This window comes from Nelusetta ayraudi, unplaced genomic scaffold, assembly GCF_046127955.1.
Source record: "Nelusetta ayraudi isolate G7.1 ecotype Tasmania unplaced genomic scaffold, CSIRO-AGI_Nayr_v1 ptg000175l, whole genome shotgun sequence".
In the NCBI taxonomy this organism is placed as follows: Eukaryota; Metazoa; Chordata; class Actinopteri; order Tetraodontiformes; family Monacanthidae; genus Nelusetta; species Nelusetta ayraudi.
This window is the reverse complement of record NW_027466224.1, coordinates 239,260-259,468: the sequence shown is the minus strand read 5'-3', so window position 1 is coordinate 259,468 and position 20,209 is coordinate 239,260. Positions and strand designations below refer to the sequence as shown.

Below are 20,209 nucleotides of genomic sequence, written 5' to 3'. Positions count from 1 at the left end.
CTCCAGCCCGAGGCTCCAGAATAACAACGAGACGGGAAGCCCCTCCCACATTCCGCCTCCGCCGTCCAGCGACGTGAATGAAAACGCTTTTGTTTTAAAGGGAGAGAAAGGAAGCGTGCAAGAGAGAGAGAGGGAGGGAGAGAGAGAGAAAGAGAGAGAGAGAGAGAGAGAAGAAAAAAAACGTCAGATGGTAACTCTGCTTCTTCTGGGAACTGTTGGAGGTTTGGCTGCCGCACTTAGACCTTCACTGGCTTTCCAGAGTGGAGTGTGTGAGGTAGACACACACACGCACACACACACACACACACACACACACACACACACACACACACACACACACCTTCGGCTTCAGAACCGCCCTCTGCTGGCGACCTTCAGGCATTACAGGGCCGCATCAGTCGAACCAGGAAGTTAAGAAGGAGGCCCGAGCTGCTGTGTTTGTGCGTGCATGTGGGTGTGTGTGTGTGTGTGTGTGCGCGCCCTCATCAGCAGGGGGCTGATTACGGCGGTGCAGTGGAGGATGATGGGAGATAAGGCGCCCTCATGAGGCCACCTGGGAGATAACGCTGATGTAAGTGTGATTCTCGGGTTCCCAGCCGGCAGCCACGACTCCAAAAACAACCTCCTGGCAGAGCCTGCGGAGGTGGGAGGAGCTTCTCCAGCGGTGATGTCATCGCTACAGGGCCGCTCTGTCGGTGTCGGCGATGTCGATGACTCCGCAGGGTGAAGACGAGGCATCGCGGCCAATCACGTCTGATTCAAGCCTCCGTGAAAACCAGAGAATTGAATCTACCAGTTGTCCAGTAGGCGGAGGGTCAAAGGTCACTCAGGGCCACATTCACAAGAGCTCACTGGGGGTCCTGAGTGGGTGTGAGGAGGATCAGTCTAGCAGAGTGACAGACAACTCATGCTGAGTGACAAACAGCCAGGCTGAAGCCCCGCCCCCACCGGGCTGCGGCCACATGACTCACAGGATTCATTACACTGGTTTGGTGCAAGAACAACCTGGAGAGTCGCTTTACGGTTCTTCAGGACCTTCTGAGTGGTTCCTCTGCAGGTTCTCAGCGTGTCTGCAGGAGCTGGAACGGGTTTTCTAGCCGAGACGGCGCTACTTCCAGGACTACTTCCAGTTCCAGTTCCAGTTCTAGCCCCAGCTCCAGTTCCAGTCTTAGTTCCAGTTCCAGTTGAAGTCCCATTTCCAGTCCTACTTCCTGTTCTAGTCCCAATTCCAGTTCCAGCTGCATCTCCAGTTCCAGTTCCAGTCCCAGTCCCAGTTCCAGTTCCAGTTTCAGTTGAAGTCCCACTTCCAGTCCATCTTCCAGTGCTACTTCCTGTTCTAGTCCCAATTCCAGTTCAAGCTCCAGCTCCAGTTCTAGTCCCAGTCCCAGTCCCAGTTACAGTTACAGTTACACTTCCACTTCCACTTCCACTTCCACTTGCACTTCCAGTCCCAGTCCCAGTCCTACTTCGTGTCCTAGTCCCAATTCCAGTCCCAGTTCCAGTTCTAGTACCAGTTCCAGTACCAGTTCTAATTCCTGCTCCAGTTCCAGTTCCAATTTCAACAGTACCAAAACAAACCCAGTCCCTGCAGCAGCGGCCGGCTAACGGCTCAACGTCTCCATCAACTGAAGACCTTGTCAGCAGGTGACACAAGGGGGCGCTGCTGCTGCAGCTGCTACTAGTTTGAATGTAGCTGGTCTTCAGGTTTGATGAGGGATCAGTTGTTCATGCACACAGGAGCTGTATGGAATCGAGACATGGTGTGACAGCCCTAATGGAAACACGTGGTTCCCTCCTGGTTCACGACTCCTTGCCCATTGCGCACAGCGCCATCACCAGGCATCTCTGTGCAGGATTAGCCTCCGTGATCCCCGATAAAAGAGGTTGAGTGTTTTCCACGCGGCTCGGCGGCGGTCGGAGAGAGACGGAACAGAAATAGAACGCGGCCCGAGACGGACGGACGGACACGTCGTGGTGTGACAGGGAGGCACCGAGAGAGAGGGGGGGTGGAAAGAGAAGAAGAGGCCGAGCGAGCATGAGATGGCATGGAGAGAGAGAGAGAGAGAGAGAAGGGGGGAGAGGGCGAACAAAGAGCATATTGTCAGCAGTGGGCGCTAATCGTCCCGTCTCAGGCTGCCAGAGACAACAGGTGAGAGCAGTTTGACTCCCTGCAGGCTCCACCGGGCTCTCTGTGTGTATGTGTGTGTGTGTGCGTGCGTGTGTGTCCAGCCGGGCTCTTCAGCTCTGCTGGTGCCAACTCAAACGGCAAATGAAGAGCGAGTGAGTGAGAGAGTGAGCGAGGGGCCGGACCATCAAAGGGCCCCTTTCAGACCAGACACGGCAGGACCTCAACTGTACGGACAAGCGTGTATGTGTGTGTGTGTGTGTGTGTGTGTTAACAGCTAACACTCGTCCTGACCTTCTTCTTCTTCTTCTTCTTCTTCTTCTTCGTCTACTGAGGAAATCTTGCTGCTTGCTGGCAGCTAAACCCTGGCTCTAGCCCCACCCCTTTTAATCTCAGAGGACTCCTGGTTGGTCAGATCACACTCTTACCCCCCTCAGCGTCCTCACACCCCTCTTTTAAAGGCTGCACCCCGGATCCAGCTGCTCTTCAGCTTCAGACCGTCGGCCAGTTTTCAGAATAAACGTTGGACTCGATCAGACTCTGGCCTCTGATTGGCTCCCTCCCTCCACCCTTTGTCCCCCCCCGCCCCCCCCCCTCCCAACGACTGAACTTTCTGCCCGCCGTGTCGCCGGCCGCCGTGGTGGAAACACCTGCTGCGTCTTGTCTGGAGTCAGACTCAGAGAAAAATGTTTGGTGGCAAAGAGAAGCATCTTCCAGATCAGCTGGAGCTGCTGTGGAGTGTGTGTGTGTGTGTGTGTGTGTGTGTGTGTGTGTGTGTGTGTGTGTGAGAGAGAGAGAGAGAGAGAGAGTATAGTAATGGGAGTGGTCACTCACCTGGGGAATCCGCAGTGTCCAGCATATTTAGCCCTCTGTTTGCAGCCTGCTGCTGAATCCCCCTGAATCCCTTTACACATGTTTGGAAGGAGAAAGAAGACAAGCAGGTCTCAGTGGGCGGAGCCAACTGCAGCATGGAGGTAGGGTTGGGGGTGGAGGGAGTGGGTGTGGTTTTACAAACTCAAAGGGAGACATCAGCGAACTTTGTGACATCACAGAGGGCTGTTTCAAAGAACTGAGTCCTTCCAGCGCAGTTCAAAAAAAAAAATCAAACATTTGTGTGAAATAACAAGTTTGTGAAGCAGCCAGAAGGTGGCGCAACAGGTGGGGGAAGCCAAACCTGGAACTTCACATTTGCAAACAAGTGGTTTTGTGGCTCCTCCTCTCGTTAGAAAGGGGGCGGAGCCACAGGCAGCCGAGCACACACCACCTGGTGGCCGTCCGGAGCGCCTGCTGCTGCTCCAGCTGTCAGTTACACGACACCGGCCAGCTAAACGCAATCACACAGCCAGGTCTGGTTTCATGGTCGCACACACACACACACACACACACACACACACACACACACACACACACACACACACAGGTCTCTCTGTAATTACAGCACATTAACAGCTTGACTGCGGACGGTTTTGCTCCTCAGAGGTCAAGATGTTGTGAAATGTGTGTGATTGGGTGTCATGTGTTGCTCCGCCTGTTTGATGTTCGAAGGAGCAGGAGGAGGAGGAGGAAAAGAAAAAGGTGCAAGAAGAGTAGGAAGAGGAGGAGGAGGAGGAGAAGGAGGAGCAGGTTACCAGGCTGCTCCCAGTTTGTGCTGGTCTCCTCAGTGGAAGCTTCACTGCTGTGATGCTGGAACATCTTTAAAAAAAGAAAAAAAAATTAAATAAAAATGCAAAGTTTGTTTTTCTTACGTGGCGTTGACTGCGACAGGTGGGGGTGCGTCTCCAGTGTCTCCAGTCTTCTTCCAGGTTCCTCACGTCTGGACTGATGTTGGAGGTTTGAAGTTACTCGGAAAGACAAAAAATTCCAATAAATGAAATTTTAAATCTGAACGTCCGAATAGAAGTTTAAAAATATGAGTCGACACATGACGTGGTCCAGACCAGCAGTGCATGGGGTCTGAGGTCTGGGAGTAATGGAAACACACACACACACACACACACACACCCACACACAGTGTGTGTTTCTGTTGGCCCGGCCAGCAGGAATTCTCTTATTTGTGGAAATGTGAAGAATTTAAGCGATGTTGGTGCTGAATCGAAGACTGGCCAGAGTGGGAACGACACTTCCTGACTGGTCGGCATGGAAACTGGGCACCAGCACAACCACACGCCGGGTCCCCACTCTCACCCGGGTCTGGATCCTGGATTTAGTTTATTATTGTGGAATAAAACGACACCAAAGACAGAGAGAGACGTCCCGGAGCAGACAAAGACTCTCTGTTCCACTCCACACACACACACACGCACATACACACACACCTACACACACACAGATATAGCTGCAAAATCTGCAGAAATGTTAACATTGGTGGAAACAGGTGTGTTTGTGTGTATATGTGTGTGTGTGTGTGTGTGTGTGTGTGTGTGTGTGTGCGCGGCAGCTTCAGCACGATGCTGGGGATGCCGGGCGGTTGTGACTCTTTGATGTGAGTCCAGAGGAGGAGGCGGCACCAGACGCAGAGGCCAAATTACACCGTTACACCGTTCCACTTTGATCTGCGACACCGAGGGGACACACATGGCTGGCTCTGTGCGTGTGTGTGAAAGAGTATGAAAGTGTGTGAAAGTGTGTGTGAAGGGGTTGGAGCACAATGTTTTCGTTTTCTGCAGCATCAGTGCTAACATGCATGCATAAGTGCAATTCAAATGTGCACCAAAAAGTGTGACACACGTGTGTGTGTGTGTGTGTGTGTGTGTGTGTGTGCGCCCTGGTGGCAGCAGATTGCAGACTCCAGGGAGCTGCAAATGTTCTGCGGGTGTCAGACGTCCTGCACTGTGATCCTCAGGTTGCCTCTCGGACTTCTGTCTGATCTCGTGGCTGCAGGGGTCACGGAGGGGTCAAATCAGAAAAGTTGAAAAACTTGCAAACGAAATGTGCCGACTGGTAATTTCCAGGGACCAGTCAGCAACTTCTGAGGGGACAAGGGGCGGAGCTACAGTGGCTTTCCACAAACCATCAGCTTTTTACTTTTCATGGCCTTTATTAACACAGATGTTTACAGCACCAGACATTCACAATGACGTCACAGAGTCAAAGGGATCCAAATCCATCCACATCACAGGGGAACGTTAACCACAATCTCATTGGCACATAAGTAGTTTGCCACGATATGAGCACAATACATCATGTGGAATAATAAACTGATTAAAATGTTTAAAACATATATTTTAAATAAAATGTAAACGTCATCACTGACTAAAAAAAACGAAAACGTCTTTGGCGCGGCATCCCTGCCACAGACACAGACTGTGGACCCGAAGCCCAGAGATGCTGCTGCTGCTCTCCCTGAAGTTTCCTCTTCTTCTTCTTTCTCTGCCGTTTAAGGCTTTCGAACACATGAAGTTTAATTCCTCACCAAAAATAAAATAAAATAAAAAATTCCCCGTTTTGTTTTTTTGTTTTCACACCGACCGTCTTGATGAGCGCTGAATCCAGAACCCGGCAATCAGGCGCAAGACTGAAGGCACTCTACAGATCTCTGCTGCCACCCAGTGGTAACTGTGCGCCACCGACGTCACGTCGGAGACGCAATAGGCGCATAAAAAAGGCCACGCGGGGCGTTTATGTGAGTCGAACAAATGAGCAACATCTGCGGCCTGTAGCTCATTAGCGGCAGCTGAAGGTGGCGCTGAGTTTTACTGGACACCTGGAAGAGCTTTTGGTCCAGCGTGGAGTGACGTCATGGAAACTATGAAGGCAAGATGGGACTGACATTTCCCATCATGCACGGCGGCAGCATTGGATCAAACCTTCGAGGGGGCTCAGAGCAGAAAGAACTTCTTCCTGTTTCCTGTTTGCGATATTTGCAGTTCGAGTCCTCTGCAATTATTACGGATTAGTTTTCGTTCTTGTTTGCGCGATGGAATAAATTTCTCTGAACGGTCGATTAATTGGGTTTAGGGTGAGCGAACGTCCTGTTTTCCCAGGACACGTTTTTGTCCGGAGTTGTTGTTGTTGTTGTTGTTATCAGAAAGCGACAAACGTGTTATGAAATAAATGGGGAAAAAAATCTATCTATACAGAGGAGGCACATTTTAAACGTATTGAAATCTTTGAGTTAACTCATTGCAGGGTTTTCAGTCAACAGAATGAGGTCACCCTTTTTTGAACTATTTCACTGATTTGGTGAGATAATTTCTCAGATGATTTCTAGAATGAAACGAGGTGTTGTTGTTGTTGTTGAGAACCAGTAACCTTGCGGCGCTTTGTGTTGTTTCAGGCACTTTCCTTCCAGCCAGAAGCTCTTGGAGCGTCTCCAGGTGTCTCCAGTCAAAGGGTCCGATTCACAGGAGGATGCAGGTCTTGGACGCCACCGCTGCGCCAATGTGCCCGTTGGGCTCCAGGCTGTCCAGCTCGTCGAACACGCCGCTCTCGATCATCTCCTTCTGCCAGCGGACGGACACAGCGCCGGTGCTAAACTCCCTGAAGAACATCTCGTCCTTGGCGTTGAACTTGATGCGCTCCACCTCGCTGGTGTCCCGCAGCTCGTCCAGGTTCTTGGCGTAGACCACATTGGGCTTGGGCACCCAGGGGGGATCCACCAGCCCCGCCTCCAGGCGCAGGAAGTTAACACCATTGAAGAAGAGGTGCTTCCTGGGGTCATCGCCGCTGGACACAGAGGGTGGAAAGTATGAAAAATTGGCTCTGAACATATGTCTCCACTAGGGGGTGTATTCAACAGGAAGCGCGTCAGTATGAAGTGTTTTTTTTGTTAGAGCTACAGAGCCATATTCCCCAACTACTCAGTCAGTCATGATGGTTCGTATATGTGTTTGTCAGGGTTAGAGTTAGGGGAGGTGGTTAGGGTTTTAGGGTTAAGGTTAGAGGGTTTGGGTTGGGTCAGGATTAGGACTGGGATTAGGGTATAACGTTAGGGTTAGGGGTCAAAGTTAACAACCTCAGCAAGTTTAGAGAATGCAACTATACACCGGGGGGCAGCAGACAGTGGACGTACCGACAGCCCAGGCGGTTTTGCACCTTCTTCTTCAGGAAGCGGCCCACGATGTCCTTGGTGGGTGGGTCAAAGTGCCGGTGGCCGAACTTGCACTCGTCTTCCAGGGTGCGCCGCGTCACCTCCTCGTTCTGCACCTTTTCCTTGAAGTCCTTGAAGGGCAGACGAGCCGCCACCAACTCATAGATGCTGCAGCCTACGGCCCACCAGTCCACTGAGGTGCTGTAGTTCTCCTGGCGCAGGATCTCCGGGGCCATGTAGCCCGTAGTGCCAGCCTGGGGAGACACACATACACACACACAGTGGCTGAGTTATAGTACATGTCCTGAAGCAGAAAGATCTGCAGGTCTCCTTCTCAGCTTCTCGGTTAGGAATCTTTGCCCAGAATCCCCTTCTCCCGACTCTGGTAGATCATAGCTGGTCTTAGCAAAGCAAAGATAAAGTTCCTCTTCCTGGTTCTCCAGACAGCCCTCTGAGTCATGGGGGGTCAGGGATCTTTTCTTCTGACGGGAGTCATCATATCTATTTCTGGTAAGCTGCTTGTTGCTTCGTTATCGGTGGTCAGTAAACAAATCAGCTGTAATAGCATTAAACTAAAGCTAGTGGAGGACTGTGGAGGAGATGGGAGCAGGAAAGCGTGGACCACAAGAACTCACCTTCTGGCAGATCTTCTTCCCCTTGGGCAGCTCCACGGCCAGTCCCAGGTCTGACAGCCGACAGTGGCCTCTGGCGTCCAGCAGGACGTTCTCGGGCTTCATGTCCCGGTACACGATGTCCATGGAGTGAAGGTGCAGGATCCCCATGATGATCTGGGCCACGTAGTGGACCACGCGGGCCATGCGGATGCCCCGCTTGCCCAGCTCGTAGATGTGGAACTTGAGGTCTCCACCGTTCATCAGGTCCATGATGAGGCACAGGTGGGTCTCGCTCTCATAGGCGTAGGCCAGGTTGACCACAAAGAGGCTGTCGACTTTCTCCAGTATCTGCTTCTCCAGCAGGGCCAGCCTCTCGCCACCTTTATTCTTCAGCCGCCCCTTGTCCAGTTTCTTGCAGGCGTACATCTGGCCGGTGTGCTTCACCTGCACGGCGCACACCTGGAGAACAGACGGGATCTTTCACATCTGCGAGTCCTACTAACCAAAATCTGGGTCACAGCTCTACAGCCACCTACCTCTCCAAAGCCACCTTTGCCCAACGTCCTGAACTCGTAGAAGTACTTCCTTGTGATCTTCTGCCTCTCATACTCCTTCCACTGCATGAACTTGTAGAAGTAGGGACTCTCCAGGTATTCTGCGAAAGGCTTTCCCTTCAGGAAGTCCCTGGTGGCCTCCTGCAGATGCTCCACCGTCTCCTCGTCCCAGCGGTTCTCTGACAGACCCCGGTACTTTGCAGCACCGTCTCCTTTGAGGTAGGACAGAAAACTGTGGGACTTGGGCTGCATCAGCTTCTTGAGGACACTCAGCTTGGCCTCATCCCTGCCTCCATCCTCATCCCCGTCCTTGAAGCTCCAGCGGCTCAGCTCATCCAGGAACTCAGCGGCGGCAGCGTACTGAGGCCCGGAGGCCAGAAGGAACTGTCGGAAGAGCTTCCTGCCGATGGGCTGCTGCTCACACAGCGACTGGAAGTCAGTCAGCGCTGAGGGCGGGACGGCCGAGGAGGAGAGGGTCCAGGAGGTCCTCCTGGGCCTCGGCAGGGCCAGGGATAGCCTCTGCTTCCTCAGCTCCTTGCTGTCCACCTGTTGGGCCCTCAGGTAGGCCGTGTTGGCCACCAGGTTGTTGAGACCCAGCAGGTCACCCGCAGCATCTCTGGACATGATCAGCCCTCTGCTCCAAACATCTGCAGGTCCCCGGTGCAGCCAGGCAGCCTGAAGAAGCTCCTGCAGCCTGAAGAAGCTTCTGCGGCCTGCAGGGGCACCGGCAGCACCGCCGTCCTCAGGATTTGTCGGCAGCTTAGCGTTTGCATGAGTGCGGCGCTCGCAAGGAGGTGAAAGCAACTTATGTAGTTGGTCCCTAAGAGGCTTTAGGCTGCTTTATTTTTAGAGGCGGAGCTTCGCTACTCACCACAGGTCGACACCCACCAGGGCCCTGGAAAACGTGGACTCAGGGTTCCTACCGTCAGGTGTAGGAAGTAGAGAGACCAGTCTGAGTGTGTGTGTGTGTGTGTGTGTGTGAGAGAGAGAAAGAGAGCGCAAAGGTCTGAAGGACGAAGCTTTGCTAAATGAGATCTGCTGGGTGCTGCAGGGAGGAAGCAGCAGCCCTAAAGACTTTAAGTTCCCTCGGCTGTCAGGAAGGAAGCAGGAGTCCAGCAGTGACATCGTGACCTCACCTGTGACCGGCAGGAAACACCTGAGCAGGTGCAGAGTGACAAGGTCAAAGCAGGTCAAAGCTGTGCGACGTTTTCTCGTCTGTCCTTCAAAAGAAGGAAAGTTTCCAGATGGTTCTGGTCGTCATGGACACTGTGCTCCCAAGCTGTGATTGGCTCATTCATTACTCAGTCAGCTGCATTAAGTAGAGGTCAGATTTCAGGATGTTAATGACTTTAACAGTGCGACAGTGAGACTGTGGCGCCACCAGCAGGTCATTTTAAATGCAGGCAAACACACCGGACCACAGTTTTATTTCACCGGTCGCCACCAGGTGCACAGTGAGACTTCTCATACCTAACCAGCCTGTTCAACTCAGCACCAACTATAATTCATCGTTTCAGGAACTTCAACTTAAAAGTTTCAGTGACTTCAACTTTTAATGACTTCAACTCACAGATTTTTTTTTTTGTCCTTTAAACGTTGGTCGCTGATCCTGAGACTGGCCAGCGTCCGACCTCCAGGTCAGATCTGATACTGTGGACAAGATCAAGGTTCTGCTCCAGTCATGAGGCCAAACTTGCAAAGAGGTGACGACACCTGGCGTGACCCCAGGCGCCAAGGTACAGGTATAATGAGCGTGGCAGGTGGAAGGTGGCCGCCGTCCAGAGGAGCTTCTTACAGACGGACGGTGACGTCAGGAGACAGCAGACGACTGAAGACTTCCTGGCGTCTTTTTTGTCTGCTGTCAACTGAGGAAGTGGAGGCTGTCACACCTCTGAAAAAGACGCTCAGGTGAGTCAACAGGTGTTCAACTAAGTCTTTATTAATAAGTTTTACAAACATAAAGCCTTCACAGAGGAAGTGAGTTTCACCAGCAGCGTGTGTGTGGATTGGATTGGATAAGAAGTCCAGTTGTCTGAACAACAAGTCACTGATTTTGTTTTTTTCCTTCATCGCTTGCGGTGATGATTGGCCGCGATGAAAAGAAAAAGCGCCACCGTGGACAGGAAGTCAAGCAACAACAGGACCAAACACTCTGGCAATTCATCCATCTATCCATCCATCTATCTATTCATCCATTCATCCACACCTCCAGGACCCAGTCAGCAGCTGAGCCCGCCGGGACAACATGCAACAGGAAGCAGGACGGCTGTCCGGCCGGTGGATGCTGTGGCATCACTTTCCAGTCTCTCCCCACTTGGGTTTGAAGGGGAGGGTAGGAAGAAGAAAAGAAAAAAAGCGCGGGTGAGTGAGGATGTGGTGCCTGAGCGGCGGTGGTCTGGGCCGCTCACTTTCCGATCCTCTGGACCACCCAGTCCTGCTGGCACAGCGGGCAGCGGTTGTTCTGCTTGACCCACAGCGACATGCAGCAGTTGTGGAAGGAGTGGTTGCACTCGCCCCAGACCACTGCAGGGAGACCAAGATGGGGGAGGGGGTGGAGAAGAAGGAGATCAGTGGGAGGGAGGGGGCGGGGCACCAGATCCTGCACAACATTAAAACATTCTGGGCACTGGGACACCTCCTGGAGAAGTGCTGCAGCAGCAGGGTTGCCAGGTTGGCAGTTTCCCTGCGGTAGCAAACAGTAAAATGCTTTGTAAAGGACGCCAGGTTTCTCACTGGGCAGCCGAGTTCCTCGCAGTTCTCCTGGTTGCCTGATTTTTTTTTCTTTCCTTACAGACCTGGCAACCCGTCCAACAAGCTACTTCTTACGTCAGTGGAACTCCGGTCAGGTAATTTGACAGTTACGTCATAAAAATAATAATAACAACTTTGGCGCTATGTACATTGTACGAGCATTAATGTGCGCCACTGCTGGCCAGTGTGGCTCCACAGTGACAGTGTTGTGTTACTCGAGATTGGTTTTGGTCTGCAGACCAATTTTAAAGGGTCTCGGTATCGTCTCGGACTCTGAGGTATTGGACTGGGTCTACTGGTGTTTTTTTTATCCAGACCAGTCAAGACTCATCCAACACTGCAATGACACGATCAGAACGGAATAGAATCCAGCTGCTGCCGTTGTACGCTCTGTTGGTAACACCCAGGATGACACTCTGCCACCGTATTCCTAGTTAATAATAGTTTTTTAGTTTTTTATCTTATGAATCAAAGTTTTTTTTTTTTTTTTTAATGGTTCAAAACCTTGGTGAAAAGAGATGTTGCTGTTCGATTTAGAAGCAAACTTGAATTTAAAAAAAAGAAAGAGATATTGGTCATTTCCTTCCGTTTTGTTGTTATTTTCTTTGATATATAATAAAATAAAAATAATAATTCATAAATAATAAATAATAATAAAACTTTATTTGTACAGCGCTAAATCACAGCCAAAGGCGTCTCAAAGCGGTTTATACACTTTGATATATAAAGTCTTGGTCTTGTCTGCAAGACTACAGTGATGCAGCTAGCCTCGGCTAGCATGAGCCGCCGTCTGTTCAATTAGCAGGAGGCATTAACCAGGTTAAGCCGCTAACGGTTAGCACTCACCCACACAGTCCTCCTGTTTGTTCTCGGCCTGACATCTGAGGCACGCATCTGCAACAGGACAAGACGACCGAGAAAGGTTGTTATTGTCATGTGACACTCTCAAATGCTAACACATTAGCCAGCCAGCCAGCCAGCCAAATGGTTGGTCAGCTAGCCGGCTAGCCGGCGTGCTAACAGCGGCGACTCACCCATCACTTGAACGCGACAGATGGCGCAGGTGTCGCACTCGACGTCCCAGCTCCACATGGCCACCGCGTTCCACTTCTTCAGGGAGAACATCTTGTCTCCGGTCGAGCGAGAGCCCGACGAGGAGGCGTGAGTGAGGACGAGACCCGGCTCGTCGCCGTCATCCATCGCTACTGCACGTCGGCGGCACCGGGAGGGGGGAGTGGCGGGGGAACTTCCGCCATCCAGCTGGACCTCAACAAGATGGCCGCCGGCAGCAGGCTGAGAGTGCGCGGCTGCGGCGGCAGAGGGCGCTGTTCGCTAGGAAGTAAGTCTGTCTACTACAGACCCAGAGAGGCTACAACCAAAAAGTGCAACTTTGTTCGACAAAAACGTGGTATTTGGGTGGGAATGCTGATGTTGGTGTTGCCAACTTTCATTCAGAAAAACGAAGGACGCCTCCCGCAGTCTGGCCATGAGCATCGCAGGCCAGTGGCACCTAAAATAGGGTTTCAAAAAAGAATATGGTTCACATATTTTGAACTGCTTTGTCACCAATTGGACATTAGAAATAAGCTGAACGTTTAAATTGGTTTGAAATATTTTAATTAAACGTCATTTTACACAACAATCAATGAAGCGTAGGATGGCTGGCTTTGACAAAGGAATTAAATCAATGAAGCTGACACCCTGATTCATGGCCTACACTACGCAAGCTACGCAGCCAATATGCGGTTGTTGTGAATGGGTTGCTCAATGGTATTTCCGGCAGCTATGTCGATTACGATTTTGATCGCAAATGATGGAAATGATCGTACTACTATCTCCGCATAACAGTAGTGCGGTAGTAGTAATAGCAGTAGTTGTGTGTATGCTATGTATACTGCCGCATAAAGCACAGAAATATTGGTTCGTTGTTTCGAAGGTTTCAAAAAATGCTTCCTGTCAACAAGTAGATAAAATAATTTAAAGCAGGTTTTTGGTCAGAAAAAGATTTGCTGTGTTCTGAACACACACACACACATACACACACACACACACACACACACACACACACACACACACACACACACACACACACACAGTCAGACTGCAGGTCACCACCCACTGGAGAAGGTCCCGCCTCCTGCTCATCCTCCTCCTGCTCCTCCTCCCCCTCCTGCTCCTCCGCCTCCTCCTCCTGCTCCTCCTCCCCCTCCTGCCCCTCATGGTCAGTGAAAGCAGCCTGCTGGACTCAGAGCTGCTGCTGGAGTCTGAAGGTCCATCATGACGGCCAGGACGCAGGCAGCAGGAGCAGCGGCGGACAAAGAGAGAGCGGTGCCACCTGAATGGGCTGCAGGTAACTTTCTGTCCCAGTAGCACCTGGAGACATCTTCAGGCGCTGCAACCCTCTGACCCTCAGGAGGTTGTTTCCTGTTGTAGTGCAGAAGCTAAAAAGTTTTTTTTAATTTTATTTTTTATGTAATTGAGTCTTTTTTACTGAGACTAGTTTGTCTTGATGAGGACGATGTCACCTGCAGACTCCAGGCTGAAGGTGCGCCGGGCCCGCTGGCTTGCACTGAGCATGCTCAGTCTGTCCATTCTGCTGGTGGCGCTGGGCGTCTACACGGCCACCAGGGCCGAGAACCTCAGTGTGTCCGGCTACGGATCGGGAGTGATTGTAAGTTGTATCTCCACCCGATTGTGTTGCCAGCAGTAGGAGGATTGTGGTGGTGAAGCTGGTTTGATTTTCATCTCACCTGTTGATCTGTGGCCGTGAGCTCCGACTGCATTGTGTTTGTGTTATGTTGCGTTGTGTGCAGCTCACTCTGGGATCCTTCCTGGCTCTGCTGGGTCTCTGTCTGGAGGAGAACCGCCACCAACTGGTCAGTTCCGTCACCGCTACCTCAAAAACACACCTCACAGAGACATCGTCCACCTGAAAAAAAAAAACATTGGCTGATTCTCAAATTCTCAAAATGAAGCCGTCAAAGTTTTGAATCTGTGTTGCCAACTTAAGATATTTTTTTAGCGCCCCCTGGCCACTTTATCAGGAATAAAAAATGTGACTGTAAACTGGTTTTATGTGTCAAATGTTCTGGTTCATCTGGTTGGTTCTCCTTGACCACGGTTCTGGTTCCTCATGTTGGTGCTTTGACTGCTTACTGCTTGTTGTCAGCTCCAAGTGGACCATAAAGTCATAAATGTTAAAAACCAATAACCAGAGTGTCTGTTTTTGCTCAGAACAAGTTAATTTGTAGTTCTAAACATATTTATTTGTCCGTCCCACCACGTTATTCCTCTCATTCAGCCCTACAGTATCCATGACTGTGATATGTGCATGAGAAACTATGCGAGTGAGGCAATTTTTCATTTTCAGGCATTTTTCAGACTTTTGTAAACAGCTGTTTGTGTTCTGCAGCTGACGGCCGCCATCGTCTTCCTGAGCGTTGGAGTCGTTGCTGCGTTCTTGTGCCTACTTGTGGACGGAGCTGGCATCGCGCTGAGCATGGTGGGACATATGTTCCTTTCTTTTTTTATGCATGCATTCAAGCCAGCTAATCCAGACTGGGCCAGTGGCCAGGAGTGAACAGCAAGTGGGCGTCGCCTTGGCAGTAGAATTACGGCCCGCGTTTACTCCGATTGAACGATGAGTTTAGTCTGTCAACTTGATGGGGGAGAAAAACCCTAACGCTTGATTTGAAATGGACAAATTGTAGATTAAAAAAAAGTTAAAATGTTCTCTACAATTGGGTAACAGTGCCACCTGCTGGCAACAGGATTTTCGACGTTTGGGTCGTGACGTATAAAAAGATTTAGTGCAATAAATAAATAATCATAAAAAAAAGGTAATTAAATAAATAAACAGTATCTATTATGTTTTAATCAGCTTTGTTAGTTTATGCAACAACTGACTAGAAAACAAAGACAAACTAGAACAGAATTAGATTCAGATTGAGTTGTTTTGTTTGTTCTTTGTTCTTTTCTGCCAATAAAAGTAAAACTGTCCAGATGCTGTGCTGATAAGTTGCCCCGCCCTCCACCCTGATTCCTCCCTGCTGTTAACTGATGACAAGGCACCATAAACAATACTGATTTTATGTGGACTTGAACGATATGCCGCTTTAAGTCACAACTGGAGCTGATTATCGTTCCCAAGCTTTGTGTTTTTCGCTCATTTGTTTTTTGCTTGTTTTTTTTGATTGGTCTTCAACATCTGGTCATCTGGATAGGAAACAGGAAATGGCCTAAATACTGAACAAGATCAATAAGTTGTGTTACAATGTTTCCTCTGTGAGAAGAGCCGGTGTGAGTACTGGTCTGCATAAAGTCCCAGATGGAACATGTTATCTTCCAAAATCCAATTTGAACAGAAATAAAAAACCACGCAGAGGTAATTTCTCCAGAGATGATCTCTATTTTTCTGGGACGGACGTTCGGACCCCTTTTTCTTCTGTTCCACTCTGTTGAATCTTCTACTTCTTCTTTGTTTTGGCAGGACATGCGCCCCCTGAAGGCCGGCAGGTGTCAGTACTACAGCAGTGGCGGTGGTAATGGCTACGTCTACGAGAACTTCTACACCTCGGTGAGCAGCCGTTAGCGCCTTAGCTGAGCTCAGTCGTCACCACCACCACCACCAAAGCTACATGCAGAAACCTCCGTCTTTAACCTATAATCCGTTTTATATCTAGAACTCTTCCCTGCTGTGTGACAGATAGCACTCTGGAGGGTTTTTTTTCCCCCTGGACCCTATGGCAAATAATGCAGTGGTTTATAAAACCTTTGAATGTTTTTGTAACTGCTGTAACTACTGTACAGTTTTTAGTGCTGCAACAGCATAGTTTCCAAACTTGGGATCTATACAGTACATCTATCTATCTATCTATCTATCTTTAACTCTTCCCACCCCACTCTGTCCAAGGTGTCGTGCTGGAGCCCGACGGAGAGCTGCAACATGTCGGTCCGCAGCGGGACGTGCTACTGCTGCGACCTGTACGACTGCGCCAAGTGAGTCCCGCCTCGGCCCAAAGCTAGCTGCCGCCGCCGCCGCTGCTGCTGCCGCCAGCTGCCCCCTAACCCACGGCCTCTGTCGCTGCTTATCCACAGCGGTGGCTACCTCAGTGGCTACTACGAGTTTGTGGGCGTGGACAGCTGCCAGCAGGTCATCACCCTCCACCTGCTGGTCTGGGCGCTGACCTTCCTCAACCTGGTGTCCGTGTTCGGCGGCGTCCTCAGCACCGCCGTCCTGGGCAGCGTCAAGCACCTGGTGATGCACTCCCTCACACACACACACACACACACACACACACACACACACACACACACACACACACATAAAGGTGGAGCCAGAGGGCCACACCGACCTTCGACACCCCATGACCACCCCAAGTTTAAAAAGCTGGCTCTGCCACTGCACAGACAAACGCAAAGAGACTGCTCTCTCTCAATGTTTCACCACCAGGGGGCAGAAGTCTGATATATATAGTCGCTGGTCAAACAGTTTGCATCAGAAAACTGAGACGCTAGTGCCGTTTGGTCAGCTTACACATTACGTGATTAACAGGTTCAAAGGAGGCAGGTTTTACAAAACACTTCATCTCCGGCTGCCCTCAAACAAGCTGGCCAAAACACCTTCACTGCCTCCCACCTCAGGAGCAGCTCTGGATGTTTCCACTCCGCTGCTGCTGCCATCCCGTCAAAATATTGACGACGTGCCGCTGAGTCTCCTTGCTCGCTCAGCAGATAACCGAGCTGACCACGCTGCTTTTTCATGGGAACTTCCTCCACCGTTCGAGGAGAATTTCTCGCCTGCTTTGGAGATCTGCGTTTCAGAGGAAGCGAGGAGGACGGACAGAAGAGAGAAGATTGCAAAGCAGACGGATGAAAAAAAAGTTGCTTCACAACTTTTTCTGATGAATCCAGATAAGTCCAGACCACCAAAGCGAAGAGAGGGGAGAGGTTCTGAGCCAATCAGATGCCGGGCTGCTATCGGCGGGGTGACCTCGCTCCATCTCCAAGTGGTTAGCTGAGCTGAGTTAATCACGCCTCCCTCTGGAACAACACAGCAAATCATCCTGAGTATCTGGACCTCTGACAACAGGAAGTGACCTCAGGCTGGGCAACCTGCTTCTGAGGAACCCACACGTCCGCCCCGAGGAGAGAAAACTGGACTCTGTGTTTATTGTTAGTTGTCAAAATTGAGATAGGTGAACCTCTCTTCTACTTGAGTTAAGTTTGAGTTCTTTTGGGGGCCACCGGAGGGTGGCGGAAAAAAGACAAAAGGAGGTTTGAATTTGCAGTTTGGCTTCACACCCAGCAGCAGCTGCTGCTGCGCCTCTCGGCCGCTCACCTGGTGGGTTGCCCCGCCCACCCACAGAGGGACCGGGGGTGACGGAGAGGTCGGGTCAGCGGCACTGGATGGACCACCCGGCTGCTCGCAGTGCAAAACAAACGTCGCCGTCGCTAGCCCCACCCCTCCCCTGCCTTCCCGCAGCTTATCAACACATCAGCCGTTAATCTGCCTGCCTGCTGCAGCGCCGGCCGAGTGCCGTGGGCGGCGGCTATCTGGCAACCCGCCACCATCACCGCTGTTGACTTATGGCCGGAGGTGGAGGTTAGTTGGTGGGCGAAGCCGACATATGAAAAACAAACGTCTGATGTGTTTTTTTTGTTCTTTTTGTTTTCACCAGTCGTGAAATAGTTCACCTGCTGTAGTCTGAAGCTAATTAGCAGGAGGCTAACTGTTTGTTTCACACAAGGAGGAACAGGAGGGGAACTTTAAGTGAAGATCAGAGTGTTTGAGAGTGGAGGTTCCCCTAACGACACGGCAGTGTGCAGTCCAACTAATTGTCCCATTGACCAACCGTGTGTGTGTGTGTGTGTGTGTGTGTGTGTGTGTGTGTTTGTTTTCCTGCCATTAGAGGACCAGCAGTCCTGCAGCCGAACTCACAGCATCGTCCCCAACAGCCCCGCTGCTGATGGAGCCAACGCATTCATACATACACCAGGTGAGTGTGCAGGCAACACACACACACATTCTGGTCTTTGCTCAAAGGTGAACCTCTGTGAAGTAACAACAGATAATGCACAGTGGGCAATTAAAATATCTGTCAGCTTATTTATTTTTTTTTAAATATAAGTGTTTGTCAGCATAAATGTTTATATTCACAATTTAATGTGTGTGTGTGTGTGAGCGAGAGAGATTAAGCATAAGAATGCCTTTATCGCACATTGAGGAAATTTGCATAGTTAAAGCAGCATACACAGTCTAAAGAGAAGAATTAAAGAGTGCAAAGAGATAATTAAAAAGAAATAAAATATATCTACAAATTATTTACATATATAAATATTAGAAATAACAATAAAATGAGTATTGATAAATAATTTTTTTTACCGCACCCCTATTGAAATTTCGTGTTTTAAAGTGTTTTTGTGTGTGTGTGTGTGTGTGTGTGTGTGTATGCATGTGGCAGCTGTGATGTCCAGCCACACACACCAGCAGGCCGAGGGCTTCATCATGGCGCCACCTGCAGGGGACCATGAGAAAAAAAACAACACACTGGGATCAGCAGATGGTTGCGTTGTCAACTGTATTTGTTGAGTCTGAAAGTTTCACTTTATAGCAAAACAAATGTGCGTCCAGTCATTTTAACAGTTTATGTCCCACACAGTAACACGCTTCTGCTAAATGATCTTGTTGTTGTTATCACTCAGTTTTTTGTGTGTTTGTACTTTTTAGAAGCCCTGTCAAATATGTTTTTATATATGACTGAACAAATGTTTTAAATAAATGGTTCAAACAGACGCTAACACATTTTGAACATGTCGAGAAGGACAAACTTCCTTTTCATTAAATGATGTAAAATTGCATAGAAACATCAAGTGGTTACATTTTAGATTGCAGCATTTTTCACTCTCTGCCCCCTCCCGAGCTTGCCAGTAAAGTACGGTGGCCTGCACACCCAACCTGGATACCTCATCCACCTTCTTCTTCTTCCTCATTGGTTTATTTGAAGATGCGAGCGTTCACCCTAAATACAAAACGCGCTGTCAGGTAGCTGGATTGTCCACACAAGGCTTCCTTAGAAATATGGTGGTGCAAGAAGGCAGCTAACTGGGAGGAAGACCCTTGATCTATGTACATTCTTAAACACACACACACACACATATATCTCATATATATAAGTATATACACATTTATGCACGTATATAAACATACATATATACATACTTATATATATCTATATATGTACATACTGTATATATCTATATACATACTGTATATAGATACAGATATATATACGAGAACTGTTCTAAGGGTTGGAAAACCAAATTAATGGGATTATACACTTTAATTAATGTATTTATGGACCGTATATTAAGTTTTTACGAATATAAAAATCATAATTCAAGCCAAATAGTATACACTGGACATTTAAATAAAGTCTAAAATCCTACTTTGTGGTTTCGGTGCATCATTGGACGCTTGTTGCATTTGTAGTGAGTCAACTGGAGGGGTGAGGCCTCCAGCTGGAGCTGGAGCAGCCTGCAGGGCAGCAACAGCAGCAGCCTTGGAAAACGAGAAGAAGACGAGCAGAACGTCTTTCAAGGACAACGGTTCAGAGGTTGAGACACCAACTGGTGAACCCAAGAAGACTCCACCTCCCAGGGAAGCAGGAGATCATCTCCTGTCAGCACGTCCCAGTGAGGGATATCAGACAGTTGGAGGCCTTTCAACAGACTTGAAGAAGAAGAAGAAGAAGAAGATAATAGAACTTTGACCTGGAAAAACAGAGACCAGTTCCTCTGACTGGTCCATATTCTTCTGGAGAAAAAGGTCTGGAAGGAGGCAAAAACAAGGCACTTTCAGAGGGTGGAGCCAACACCTGGATGGGAGGTCTCTCTTCCATCCAGGAGGACAAAAGACTCATTTCACTTGTGGAGGAGCAGAATGTCTGGGCTTCATTAGGTGTTCCTGAGAGAACCACCTGAGGGCGAAGGTCGTGTTTTTCCAGTTGAACAAAGTTTGGCACCCTAATCTGGTTTCATCGCCACATGTCTCCTTGCAGGACAGCGGGATTTCCAAACCAATCGAAGGACGGCTCCTCCTCCAACACCAAGAGGGGGGCAGGGCTTAAACGCGCAA

At 49.8% G+C, this 20,209-nt stretch overlaps 3 protein-coding genes across 3 annotated transcripts; 1 reads left to right on the top strand and 2 right to left on the bottom strand.

Annotated features, from left to right (window-relative positions):
• Window positions 1-6,461: 6,461 nt before the first annotated feature.
• Window positions 6,462-9,613, bottom strand: LOC142880938 (rhodopsin kinase grk7-b-like). The gene is made up of 4 exons (XM_076014907.1): window positions 8,305-9,613; window positions 7,790-8,227; window positions 7,137-7,408; window positions 6,462-6,790 (listed from the first exon to the last, which is right to left on the bottom strand). The coding sequence occupies exons 1-4, from the start codon at window positions 8,944-8,946 to the stop codon at window positions 6,466-6,468; spliced, it is 1,677 nt and encodes a 558-aa protein (XP_075871022.1). The 5' UTR covers window positions 8,947-9,613; the 3' UTR covers window positions 6,462-6,465.
• A 628-nt stretch (window positions 9,614-10,241) lies between these two features.
• On the bottom strand, window positions 10,242-12,313 carry rnf7 (ring finger protein 7). Its single transcript, XM_076014909.1, has 3 exons — window positions 12,108-12,313; window positions 11,920-11,967; window positions 10,242-10,845 (listed from the first exon to the last, which is right to left on the bottom strand). The coding sequence occupies exons 1-3, from the start codon at window positions 12,271-12,273 to the stop codon at window positions 10,727-10,729; spliced, it is 333 nt and encodes a 110-aa protein (XP_075871024.1). The 5' UTR covers window positions 12,274-12,313; the 3' UTR covers window positions 10,242-10,726.
• Window positions 12,314-13,231: 918 nt separating this feature from the next.
• Window positions 13,232-18,867, top strand: LOC142880939 (transmembrane protein 255B). Its single transcript, XM_076014908.1, has 9 exons — window positions 13,232-13,423; window positions 13,605-13,744; window positions 13,887-13,949; window positions 14,486-14,575; window positions 15,563-15,649; window positions 15,986-16,071; window positions 16,171-16,330; window positions 17,985-18,071; window positions 18,537-18,867. The coding sequence occupies exons 1-9, from the start codon at window positions 13,351-13,353 to the stop codon at window positions 18,540-18,542; spliced, it is 792 nt and encodes a 263-aa protein (XP_075871023.1). The 5' UTR covers window positions 13,232-13,350; the 3' UTR covers window positions 18,543-18,867.
• The last annotated feature ends 1,342 nt before the right edge of the window (window positions 18,868-20,209 follow it).